At 41.6% G+C, this 12,874-nt stretch overlaps 2 protein-coding genes across 2 annotated transcripts in view; one reads left to right on the top strand and one right to left on the bottom strand.

The window, feature by feature from the left end:
• Nucleotides 1-12,874, top strand: part of LOC109931812 (histone deacetylase 9-like) — a 948,406-nt gene that overhangs the window by 67,943 nt on the left and 867,589 nt on the right. The gene's annotated exons all lie outside the window — the stretch shown is intronic.
• Nucleotides 2,083-12,874, bottom strand: part of LOC109937399 (sorting nexin-13-like) — a 93,971-nt gene continuing 83,179 nt past the window's right edge. The window contains exons 11-12 of the mRNA XM_048617100.1: nucleotides 8,116-8,220; nucleotides 2,083-2,223 (exon numbers count right to left, since the gene is read on the bottom strand). Of these exons, the coding sequence (XP_048473057.1) occupies nucleotides 2,083-2,223; nucleotides 8,116-8,220 (246 nt within the window). The remainder of the gene's footprint in view (nucleotides 2,224-8,115; nucleotides 8,221-12,874) is intronic.

Here is a 12,874-nt window from a genome sequence, read left to right as displayed (position 1 = left end):
GTAACACCAATCTCAAATGATAATTAGGATCTTAAATTTCAAAAGGCAGGTGCTATAATGATTCTACCATTACATTTTTCAATATCCTCTTGACTTTTCCTAATTTTGTCCCTATTTGCATAAACTTCTACTTGCATCATGGGTTCTTGCAATTTAATCACTTCTGCTTTCCAATTGATGAGACCTCATCAGTACTTTCCACTTCTCCCTCTTTCCATGTATCTGTACCTGCTTAAAACCTATTACATCTCTAAAGTTTTCCATTTCTAACAATGACATTTAGCTTTGATGTTTCTCTTTTCACAAATACTGCCTGACATGCTGAATGATGCCAGCATTTCCTGTCTTAAATGAAGGCAAAGCAGAAGTGGAGTAATTGTTTGCAAGTCACATCAGCTGTCCTTACGTACAGGAATTACACTGCCTCTCCACTGAAGCTAGTCTTATTTGTAGCTGTAAAGTCTTCAGTGAATGAGTGTCTATCACTAGAACCATGGTTCCTCAGTCAATTTTGTCTGGCCAGGACAAAAACAACTTGGAAATTGCGCCATTTGGAGGGTGGGTGGAGTGGAGGAGTTCAGGGGATTGGGGCAGGAGAAAAACAAAGAATAAGGAGAGATAACTTAGTCCAAAATGGCATAAATGTTAAAAGGAAGTGCAGAGAATGGACTGAGGTCACCAAAGAGGCAGGAAAAGAAACTAAATCTATAGATTCCTTGGCTTTATTAGCAAGAGTAGTCAAGAGTACGAAACTCAAGCAAGTTGCAATGAGCCTTTCTAAAACATTAGTTTGGCTTCAGTTGGAATATTGTGGCTATGTCTGGGCACTACGACTTAGTAGTTGACCAGGCCTTAGCGGATGCAATGGAAATTGACTGCAGGTACCAGGGATGAAATACTTCAGAACATACTAAAAAAACTAGTATTGTTTAGTTTATAAAATTAAACAACTGCATATCCTATGCTTCTAACATGCACTACATTAGATGGTGTTACAGAGATAGTAGGAACTGCCGACGCTGGAGAATCTGAGATAACAAGGTGTAGAGCTGGACAAACACAGCAGGCCAAGCAGCATCAGAGGAGCAGGAAAGCAGGAAAGCTGGCATTTCTGGTCTCTGCTGTGTTCATCCAGCTCTACACCTTGTTATCTCTACATTAGATGGCATTTGCTGGACTCAACTAATACAACACTGTCTTGGTAAGCATTTATCTCCTATGCACAGTGAATAAGCCCATCTCAAACAGTGCTGCAAAGAGGAAATCCCATTCAGCCACTTTCCTTTCATTGGCGTAGCTTCCAGTTACTGCAAAGCCTCAATTTTAAACAACTATTCATGAAATCCTTCCATCCCTCACTCACTGAATATGCAGTGATTGCTGACGGTAAGCACATTTTCTGAACTCAGCACTAAGCATGCTGAAAATGCCTCTAACCAATGCTTCCTCGAGGTGGTGAAGGAATGTGTCCCTGTGGCAAATGGATTCTACCGCACAGGAGCGAACAGGCAACATCAACGCTACAAAATTTGAGGTACGCAAGTCTGTATAATTATGTACCAAATTTTAAACGGTAGTGCAGTATAAATAAGCCACAAATAGCAAAAAAGAAATTAGATGGAACATTACTCTTAAGGTGGGAGTGTGAGTCCAGCTGTTTTGTGAAAGCATTAGCACTGTGAGCTGTCCAACATTGGTTGTATCGAACTACACAAAGACCTATAATTACTCTAAACTTACACACTCCAGCCCAATGGTTTGGTGTATCTAGTTGTTCAAGGAAACCAATCAGACACCTAGATCAAAAAATGTTATGGTGCACATAAACACAGCCTTTTCTTTGTCTTAGGCTTGTAAATTCCCAGAATTAAGACTTTGTAATTGATCTTTTAGCTGCATCTGCATGTGCCTCGCTGGAGGTAAAGATAGTCCAGATGCATGGAACCGGTATTAAAGTTTAAACATTCACAATATGAAGTACACCAGATACAGTAACAAAAGGTATCAGTAGATAACTTTGTATTTGGTATTACGTTAACATTCAACAGTTCCAACAGAATACTATCTATATTTATAGATTTTTCACATACCCAAGTCGCCATCATCTGACCCTCTGATACTTGGATCTTTCAACATGTCTAACTCAGCTAACATCCTCACATAAAGTGGATTTTGCCTGAAAGAAGGGTAGAATTGCTCATCCTTCAGCATCATTTCATAGACCTTTATAAAAAGGTAAACAAATATTAGTTTTCTAAGACAAAATACTTCCTACATTTGTACATAAATCTTAACATTTAACAGGATGCTACCATTGTGCGGCAAACATTATGACCAAAATTTGCCAATCAAATCCAGAATCCTTATTTGTAAGCCAGATCAAATCTTTTGAGGCTTGATTTATGTTGCAGGAACCTTCCCAACTCAGGCAGTGTAGTGAACCATGTATACAGTCAAGAATACATTTTCTCAGAAGCCATACCCTCTTTTCACAGCAATTATACTGTACTCCAGTAAGTAAACAAAGTTCTAAAGTTGGCAACATTTCTTTGACAAGCTGAGAGAAGTCACATAGGTAAAAGCAATGGGTCTAGGAGGCAAAAGAGAGAGGGCTGTGAGGCGGATAGTTGGGGGATTGGGGGTGCAGGCAGTCAGATAGTGAGGTTGTTCAGTTATTGGTAGGGGGGGAAATGGGAGGATGTCACTCAGCTGTTGTTGGGTGGGGTGTGGAGTGACTGCTGTATTATAGTTTAAGAGTAGAAATTTTCCTAGTTAAATGATCAATGCGAGCGAGTCGGCATCCTTCGAGGTCTTCAACGCTGTTGAATAGAGTTTTGGAACGTCCCACACACTGGATAATAGCTCTTCAGAGATTCAAGCTGCCTAGGAAATTCCAGTGTAATCACTGCACCGGAACTACACATGGTTTCTGATGTGATTCCATCGGGGTATATCCCCTGTCTGATTGTCTCGAGTTGGGAAGATGAGGGCTGATAATTTCACCCCCCCAGATCCCGTACTATGTCAAGCTCCAGATAGCCATGAGATAGACAGAAATTACTAATATACAAATTTAGCATCTTGAAAAGGTTGGAAACAGAACCTATTCTATTCTATTCTATTGATGATCTTAGCATAATATAGAGGGTGGGCAAACAGCAGCAATGTGAAGCCTCACCAATTTCATCAGCTGACCCGTCATATGCACACATCGTCTTGGTTTCCTGGCCTAAATCACAGTCTGGACGGTGTTGGGAACAGGATTCAGATTGGGAGAAAGCCAGAATTGAAGACCAACAGATACAGTTCCCAGTATTAAGATAGTTGGATTGGCATAATGGAGAGTGAACCTAAAGCAAAAGAAGGCCCAGGATTTCTGGAGTCCAGAAGAGCATAGATTTCTAATGGTTTGAGCAACTAATCCCATTTTCCCTGGTCAGCAGGGAAATCTAAACAAATCAACTCACTGTACCTCTTCTATGCCTCAATGTAGCTGAAAAAATAGTCATCACAGTCCAACTGTTATGTTATATGCAAGACTCCATTATTTTCTCTTAGGTGTCCAATGCGTTAACGTAAAATGGCAGAAGGGAGAAGGGTCCTTTGAAGATGGTGTGATGTAAACTGTGATTTTGTTAAACATATGTTTAACTTTGGGTGTTTGGTTTTTGAGTTAGTAACCTATAGGTTTTCATTGCATCTAAATTTAAGAATCAACTTCAAACATTTCTGTAGCTGAGATGAACAAAAACAGAAGTTGCTGGAAAAGCTCAGCAGGTCTGGCAACATCTGTGAAGAAAAAAGTCAGAGTTAACATTTCAGGTCTGGTGACCCTTCCTCAGATGGTAGTTGGGAAAATGTCGGTTTATATGCAGAAAACAGGGAGGGGGATGGGGTAGGGTGTAAACAATACGATACAGCCCAAAGAAAGAGAGAGAGAAGAGCAGTTGGATAGACAAAGGAGTTGATAACGATCTGGCTGGGAGAGGGAATAGTTGTTAATGGGGACTGTTAGTGACTAACAACAGATAGCGTGTAATGGCAGGCTATGTGATAACAAGGCCTAGTGTGTGGCGTAGAGGGCTATGACGCTAAGGCTATGAGGCCTTAAAATTATCTTATTGAATGGCAGAGCAGGCTCGAAGGGCCAGACGGCCTACTCCTGCTCCTGGTTCTTATGTTCTTATTATTGAACTCGAGAGAGTCCGGAGGGCTGCAGAGTTCCCAAGCGGAAAATGAGGTGTTGTTCTTCTAGCTTGCGTTGAGTTTCGCTGGAACACTGCAGCCAGGGATGGAGATGTTGGCCAGGGAACAGGGTGATGTGTTAAAGTGGCAGGCAACAGGGTAACTCGGTATTTTTTGCGAGCAGAACGTAGATGTTTTGCGAAGCATTCACTCAGTCTAAGCTTCCTTTCCTTATTGTAGAGGAGACCACATTGTGAGCAGTGAATGCAGTAGACTAGATTCTGGGAAGTGCAGGTGAAGTGTTGCTTCACCTGGAAGGTATGTTTAGGCCCTTGGATAGTGGGGAGGGAGGAGGTAAATGGGCAGGTGTTGCATCTTCGCCAGTTGCAGGGGAAGGTGCCGTAGGGCTGTGGGGGTTTGTTGGGGGTGAAGGAAGAGTGGACCAGGGTGTCCCAGAGGGAACAGTCCCTGCGGAAGGCAGACAAGGGAGGGGAGGGGAATGCGTGTCTGGTGGTGGCATCTTGCTGGAGGTAGCAGAAATGGCATCTGATGATCTTCTGGATGTGGATGCTGGTGGGATGATAGCTAAGGACAAGGGTAACCTATTGTTGTTTCAGGAGGGAACAGAGGGGTGAGGGCGGAAGTGCAGGAGATGAGTCGGATCTGGTTGAGGGCCCTGTCGACAACAACGCTGGGGAATTCTCGGTTGAGGAAGAAGGTGGACATTTCGGAGTCTCTCTTGTTGAAGTTAGCCTCATCTGAACATATATGACAGAGACGGACAAACTGAGAGAATGGGATGGAGTCTTTACAGGAAGCAGGGTGTGAGGATGTATCGTCCAGATAGCTGTGGGAGTCAGTGGGTTTACAGTGCATATTAGTGGCCAATATCCCCAGAAATGGAAACAGAAGTGTCGAGAAAGGGAAGAGGGGAGTCAGAGATAGACCAGGTGAAAGGGAGGGCAGGGTGGAAATGGGAAGCGAAGTCGATGAACGTTTCCAATTCCGGATGATAGAGGGGAAGCAGCACTGATGAGATCATTGATATATCGAAGAAAGGGTTGTTGGTGGGGGTCAGAATAGGACTGGAACAAGAAATGTTCCATATACCCATCGCCATCCCTCTGACCTGAAGAAAATGAGAGGAGTTAAAAGAGAAGTTGTTGATTTACAGCATCTGCAGTTCTTTCAGTTTTTATTTCTGTAGCTAATATGGTTCCTTTTAAAATAGAATTTGAGGCCTGCCTTTAGAGTGAATTGGGTTTAGTGTACCACTTACTGTTATTTATCTATCTTGGATTGTTTCGTAATCCGCAAAGACTTCTGGAACTTGTTTTTTAAAAAATATTTATTGTAACACCCATAGCTTAGAGAAGCAGACTTTTGGTTTCACTTATTTTGATTGGGGCAGCACTCAAGTTATTGGATAAGGATGGTGTAGAGACCGGTGCTCCTCAGTAGAGAAGGATACAGAGAACTATATTAAAAGCGAGTGAAGAGTCAGTATTAGTCCCGGAATAGAAGCATTGGGATAATACTCTGAAGAGGTTACTTAAAGCAGAGTACATTTAAGCTCAAGTATACCTTTAGATCCAGTCTATATACAAACTCTGGTGCAACTATTATGCAAATGATGCTTTGGGCACTATACAAAAGCCGTCTCCTGGTGTCTTCAATTTATAAAAGGATTGTTTTGAGATTAATGGGATTATATTTTTACTGCATTTAAAAAAATGTTAGATTGTGTATTAAAAGATTCCAGCTTTGCGTGACTGTTTGTGTGGAGTGTGCATATTTTCCTCGTATCTGTGTGGATTTTGTTGGGGTGCTCTAGTTCCCTTGCACAGTCCAAAGATGTCCAGGTTAGGTGGGTTCAATGGTTAGAAAAAAAATGCAGGGTTACAGGGATGGGGTGGGTGTGGGTCTGCGCGGATGCGGGTCTGTGTGGGATGCTCTTTGGGAGGGTGGGGGCAGACTCGATGGGCCAAATGACCACTTTCTGCACTGTAGAAATTCTATGATTCTAAGACGATGACTTGATTTATTCTATTTTATCTTCATTCTTGGGTTAATAAACTTATGTTTTATTTTAAGACAAAGTCTGCAACATTACATGACCACTTTGTTAAAACCAAAACAAAACACGAGCTATCAAGCCAGGTTTCAGTCTAGGTCTACAAACCGAAAAGAACTGCGGATGCCGTAACTCCGAAACAAAGACGGAAGTTGCTGGAAAAGGTCAGCAGGTCTGGCAGCAACTCTGAAGAAAAAAAAATCTGTGTTAACATTTTGCGTCCGGTTCTGAGGAAGTGTCACCAGACCCAAAATGTTAACTCTGATTTTTTTTCTTCACAGATGCTGCCAAACCTGCTGAGCTTTTCCAGCAACTTCCGTTTGTTCAGTCTAGGTCTGATTTGTCCAGTAATATAAACACAATCTAGGATCATAATGTTATGGAGTGGCAAATCATTGCTCTTACTTAACTACACACTCACCTCAACTGGTTTCTGAAGGCCAGAGAGGCACAGGATTAAAATAACCCCTATTATTCAGTGACATGTTTGAAATTCTAATTGTTGATTGCCAAAAATCAGATTTAAATTTCATGATTTGTAACAGCAGAAATAGGCTTTTTGGCTCTTTAACCCTGTTCTGCCATCTAATTAGATCAAGGCCGATCTGCAAAATAAATCCAAATACTTGCCTCTGGTTTAGGTATTTTTGGATTTTTTATTTACCAAATGTATCATCAATCTCAGGTTTAAAAATCAACAATTAACTTGCAAAAGAGTTCCAAACTTTAGCCATGTTTTGGACGTAACAACATTTCCTAACTTCATTCCCAAAAGGTGTCGATCTTTTTTTTTTCTTTAAAAAAAAATGCCTCCACAGCATTCCTTTTCCTCCTCCCCACCTCCGAAACTCCTCAAATCACTCTTTATCTACCCCATTAGCATTAATACCTTCAACACTTTGCTCAGATCATCCACAATCCAAATCTGAGAAAAACCCTTTCTTAGTTTATGGACAACCAATGGAGTTCTGAAGGGTCACTGGGCCCAAAACACGAACGATTCCTCTCCACAGATGTTGCCAGACCTGCTGAGTTTTTCAAGTAATTTCAGTCTTGTTTATGATTTCCAGCATCTACACTTCTTTTGGTTTTTGTTCCCTTGGTTTATGTAGTTTCTTCTTGTAATTTAGTCTTTAGAATTCAAGTACTGTGATAAACCTACACTGCACCATCTGCGAAGTCAACACATCCTTCCGGAGGTGTGATGCTCAAAACTCCAGGTGCAGTTAAACCAAGCCTCTGTACAGCTTTAGCAAAACTCCTACTTCCAAAGTCAGCATTATATTAGCCTTGTTGATGCTGTTGGTTCTGGTCTATATTTTAGTGATCCAAGTACAATGGAAACCCAATCATCTTTGGATCTCGATTACTTCTAACTTCATACAAATGAGAAAGATCTTATTCCATCCTTTTTAGGTCCAAAGTGAATAGCCTACATTGAAAAGGATTTGCCAGTTTCACACATTTGCTTAATTTATTAATATTTCTTGGCAATGTTATGCTTCTATCTACATTTAACATTGATGTTAGGATACAAGATAAATCTAAGCAGATTTAGGAATGGCAACAGGCCATTCAATACTCAGAACTGGCAACTTGAAAGTGCTCCAACTAACGTTCAGTCTATCCTTATGGAGATAGGTAATAGAGCATTTTATTAAAATGTAAAATTGCTAAAAAAGAAAAAAAAAAAAAAAAAAAAAACTTTTGCTCTACTGTAAATATAGTCCTCCTTCACTCAATCATATAGTAACCTCTAAGTTAGCAATGGAAAATTCATCTTCGAGCACAGGTATATAGAGACCTGACAAAGATGGAGGGCAAATAACAAAGTGAAAGTTTTTCTTCAAACCTACCTTTCGTTGAATGTCATCAAATATTTCTGGTGTGGTATCCTCATAATTTAGTTTTTCTGCCAATTTAGCAACCAAATTATCATCCACGTAGACTCTTGGAGATGCCTGGAGGAGGAGAAAAAAATTTTGATAATTCAACAATCTTCTATTAACCACCACGTAGTTTGTTTCTGCATTAGCATTAATAATGCTGTGTTTTCAAATACTTGATTGAACCAGACCCAACTTTTTGTCAGCTATTCACAATGACATGTTCGTTTTTTCAACAGGGTACTGCTCCAAAAAATTATCCTCTCTCCCAAGGAGAGAAATATCACCTTTCAGTTTACAATGGGCAATGGTTAAACTGGTCTTGCCTAAATGATACAAAGCACTGGGTCAGACCACAACTGGAATAGGTGTGAACTGTTCAGGCTCCCATACCCAAGGGAAGATATATTCGCATTGTAGGATCATTAAGTTGATCCTGGGTAGGAAGGAGTTTTCTTCTGGGGAGATTTTGAGTACATTAGGCTTATACTCATTGGAGTTTAGAAGAATGAGTGGAGTCCTATTTGAAAGATATACTTGCCATTGACCTATGGCTGTTGCTACCGTTGCTTACAGAAGAGGGGATGCTGGAGGTCTTAAAACGCATAAAGGTAGATCATTCGCCAGGACCTGGCCAAGTGTATCCTAGGACGTTGTGGGAAGATATGGAAGAAATTGTGGGGCCCCTAGCAGAGATATTTTTTATCATCTACTGCCATGCGTGCCTGTGCCTTTATTTAAGAACGGCTGCAAGGAAAAACCAGGGAACTTCAGACCGGTGAATCTGATGTCAGTGGTGGGTAAGTTGATGGAGAGTATTTTGAGGAACAGGATTTACATGCATTTGGAGAGGCAAGAACTGATTAGGGATAGTCAGCATGGCTTTGTATGCGTCTCATAAACGTGATTGAGTTTTTTTTTTGAGGATGTGACCAATAAGGTAGATGAGGGTAGAGTCGTGGAGGTTGCCTGTATGGACTTTAGCAAGGCTTTCGATAAGGTTGCGCATGATAGACTGGTTAGTGAAATTAGATCACATGAGATCCAGGGAGAACTAGTCAATTGGATACAAAACTGGCTCGACAGTAGGAGACAGAGGGTGGTGGTACAGATGCAAATTACTGCAGATGCTGGAATCTGCACTGAAAACAAAAAATGCTGGAGATCAAAGCAAGCTAATATTTTGAGTCTAGATGACACTTCATCAGAGCTGAAGTGAAGTGTGAAGGGGGCAGTATTCATGCAATGGGGGTGGGAGCAGGAGGGTTGAAGTGCTGAGGGAGAAAGGATGTTTATTAGTTCAGATTAAGTGAGCGGAATGTGAGAATGTCGAAACACTGGTGTGTCTAATTGCCAGGCTGGAAAGAACAGTCAGTTCCACTGGAATGGGGGAAGGGGAGAGAAGACATGGTGACAGAGAATGTAACAAGCAAAGCTAAAAGAAAGGGAAGGACTGGGTTCACAATTTGAAAGTGTTGAACTCAATATTGAGCCCAGAAGATTGTAAACGGCCTAGTTTGAAGACAAGATGTTGCTCCTCCAGTTTTCACTGCGATTCACTGGAGCATTACAGCATGCGGAGGACAGACAAGTGAGCATACGAGCAGGATGCTATATTAAAAATGACTAGCTACAGGAAGGTCAGGGTCAGGGTGTTGGTGGTCGATGAATGGACTAGGTGTCCCAGACAGAACGATCCCTGCGAAATGCAGACAGGGGGAGTCAGAGGAAGATGCATTTGGTGGTGACATTGTGCTGGAGTTGTCTGAAATGGCTGAGAATGATCCTTAGAATGCGGAGGCTGGTGAGATGAAAAGGGAGAACAAAGGGGAACCGATCACACTGTTGTGAGTGATGGGAAGGGCAAAGGGCGGATGCAGTCGAGGGCCCGGTCAACCACAGTAGGTGGGAAACCACGGTTATGGAAGAAAGAAGCCATGTCAGCAGTGCATCGTCCAAACAGACATGACATAGGCAAAAGAACTGGGAGACTGGGGTGGAATCCTTGCAGGACATGGGGTGGGAAGAGCTATAGTGAAGGTTGCAATGAAAGTCAGTGGCTTTGTATTGGATGGTAGTTGACAGTTTATTCCCCGAAATGGAGACAGAGAGCTCAAGGAAAAGGTAGGCAAGTGTCAGAAATGGACAATGTGAAAGTTATAGAGAAATGGAAATTGGAGGCCAAATGAACAAATTTTTCTAAGTCCAGGGAGAGCATGAAGTGGCAACGAAACAAGAATCGTTCCACATACCCTAAAGTGGCAGGCATAACTGGGACCCATGTGGGTGTCCATGGCAACTCCTTTGACTTGGCAGAAATAAGACGAATTAAAGGGAGTGGTAGAGGGTTGTTTTTTTGACCAAGTCCCGTGGCCAGCGGTGTTCTGCAGGGGTAAGTGCTGGGTCAACTGTTGTTTGTCATTTCTGTAAATGATTTGGGTGAAAATACAGGTAGCATGTTTAATAAGTTTGCGGGTGACACCAAAATTAATGGTGCAGTATACAGTGAAGGCGGCTATCTAATCTTGATCAGGTGGGGCACTGGGCGAAGGAGTGGTGGATGGAGTTAAAATTTAGCTAAATGTGAGGTGTTGTGTTTTGGTAAGACAAACTATAACAGGACTCAGAGTTAATGGTAGGGTCCTGGGGAGTGTTATTGAACAGAGAGATCTAGGGGTTCAAGTATATAGGTATACAGGCAGACAAAGTGATAAAGATGATGTTTGGCATGCTTGCCTTCATTGCTCAGGTCAATGAGTGCTGGAGTTGGGACATCATATTGTGGCTGTACAGGGCATTGGTGGGGCCACTTTGAGTGCTGTGTACAGTTCTGGTCACCCTTCTAATGGAATGATATTATTAAATTGGAAGGGGTTCAGAAGAGATTTACAATTTACCTGGACTGGAGGGTTTGAGTTATGGGGAGAGGCTGGATAGATTGGGACTCTTTTCCCTGGACCGTAGGAGGTTGAGGGGTGTCCTTATAGAGGTTTTATAAAATCATGATGGACATAGATAAGGTGACTTTCAAAAGGTCTTTTCCCCAGGGTGGGGGAGTTCAAAACTAGAGGGCATAGGTTTAAAGTGAGAGGGGAAAGATTTAAAAGGGACCCGAGGAGAAACTTTTTCATAGAGGGCGGTGCATTTGTAAAATGGACTGCCAGAGGAAGCAATAGATGCAGTTACAGTTACAACATTTAAAAGTTATTTATACAGATACATGAATAGGAAAGGTTGAGGGATATGGACCAAACACAGGTAAATGGGACTAGTTAAGTTTGGGAAACCTGGATGGCATCGACGAAGGGTCTGTTTCTGTTTTGTATGACTGTATGAACATAGGCAGTCCTGCGATAGAGAAAATGGTTTCGAAAGCTTTCAGCATTAAAGAAGTTACTGTATTGCAAATAGTCTGGTTTAATCTGAAATGAAAGTACTGACTAGAGGAGAGATTCAGATGGAGTGTCTTGACGATGCAGTACTTTTGGTAATGTTTGGGTTAATGGTCAAAAAGACATAATGACATACGTGTTGCTGAATTTGTTTCATCATCTGGTTGACTGTTCAAGCAGTGTAATTTGAGCTAACTATAATTTGGAAGAAGTAATATTTCTCATGAGACATTTCCAGATTGGTTAGTTGCAACTAGTGGGGTATCACAAGAATCAGTACTTGGGCTTCAGTCTGCATCAATGAATTAGGTAAGAGAACTGTGCACAATGCCTTCTTACAAATAAAGCTAGATGGAAATGTAAGCTACAAGGAAGATGGGCAAGGCTGTCAAGAGAAGTTAAATGAGTGAGCAATAATGCAGATGGAATGTACAGAAGTATGAAATATATGCATTGGTAAGAAAAACAGGAAAACATTTGCTTTGAAAAGGAGACAATGGCAAATGTTGGTATACAGAGAGACCTGAACGCCTTATACGTGAGCAGTTAAGGTTAGTTAACATGCAGATACAATTTGCTTTCCAATTGCTTGTTGTATATGAGACTTTAGAACAGAGTTTGGAGAGCAAATGCACAGAGGCATTGCTGCGATTATATGATCAGGTCCTGGCAAAACCATACGTGGGAACACGCTTATGTGGGAGAGCAAACAAAGAGTAGACTTTTTAAGTACTTGGTCAGGTGACAGACTATAAATATAGGCGCAGAGCCGAGGGACTATTCTTAAGAACAAGGAGGAGCTGGTAATTCAGCCCCTTGTGCCTGCTCTGCTGTTTAATACTATCATGGCTGAATCAGCCTCAACTCCACTTGCCTGCCCACTCTCCACAGCCCTTTAACCCATTACCAATTAAAAATCTGTGTATGTCCTCATTAAATTTATTCGGTATCTGATGTCCAGTGCATTCTGTGGTACTGAATTCCACAGATTCACAACACTTTGAGAGAAGCAATTCCTCCTCATCATTGTTTTAAATCTGCCATCCATTAGTCTAAATATTGGTTTAGAAATCATTACTTGTGTTGATCCAAGTGCATGGTGGCTCAGAGGTTAGTACTGTTGCCTCACGGCACCAGGGACCCAGGTTCAATTCCAGCCTCAGGTGACTGTGTGGAGTTTTTTTTTAAAATTAACACGGCATAATGGGAAATGGTTGCACTGGAACATAAAATGAAGGGGCTTGACAGGGTAAATGGTTCGAGGAAATTGCTATGGCTGGAAAATCTAGAATGCCTCAGGTTGAGGAGATGATTGTTTAGCATCTAGATGAACAGAA

This window comes from Rhincodon typus, chromosome 2, assembly GCF_021869965.1.
Source record: "Rhincodon typus isolate 14 chromosome 2, sRhiTyp1.1, whole genome shotgun sequence".
NCBI classification, from domain to species: Eukaryota; Metazoa; Chordata; class Chondrichthyes; order Orectolobiformes; family Rhincodontidae; genus Rhincodon; species Rhincodon typus.
Note: the sequence above shows the minus strand (reverse complement) of the source record. Positions and strands in the feature narration are given on the sequence as shown.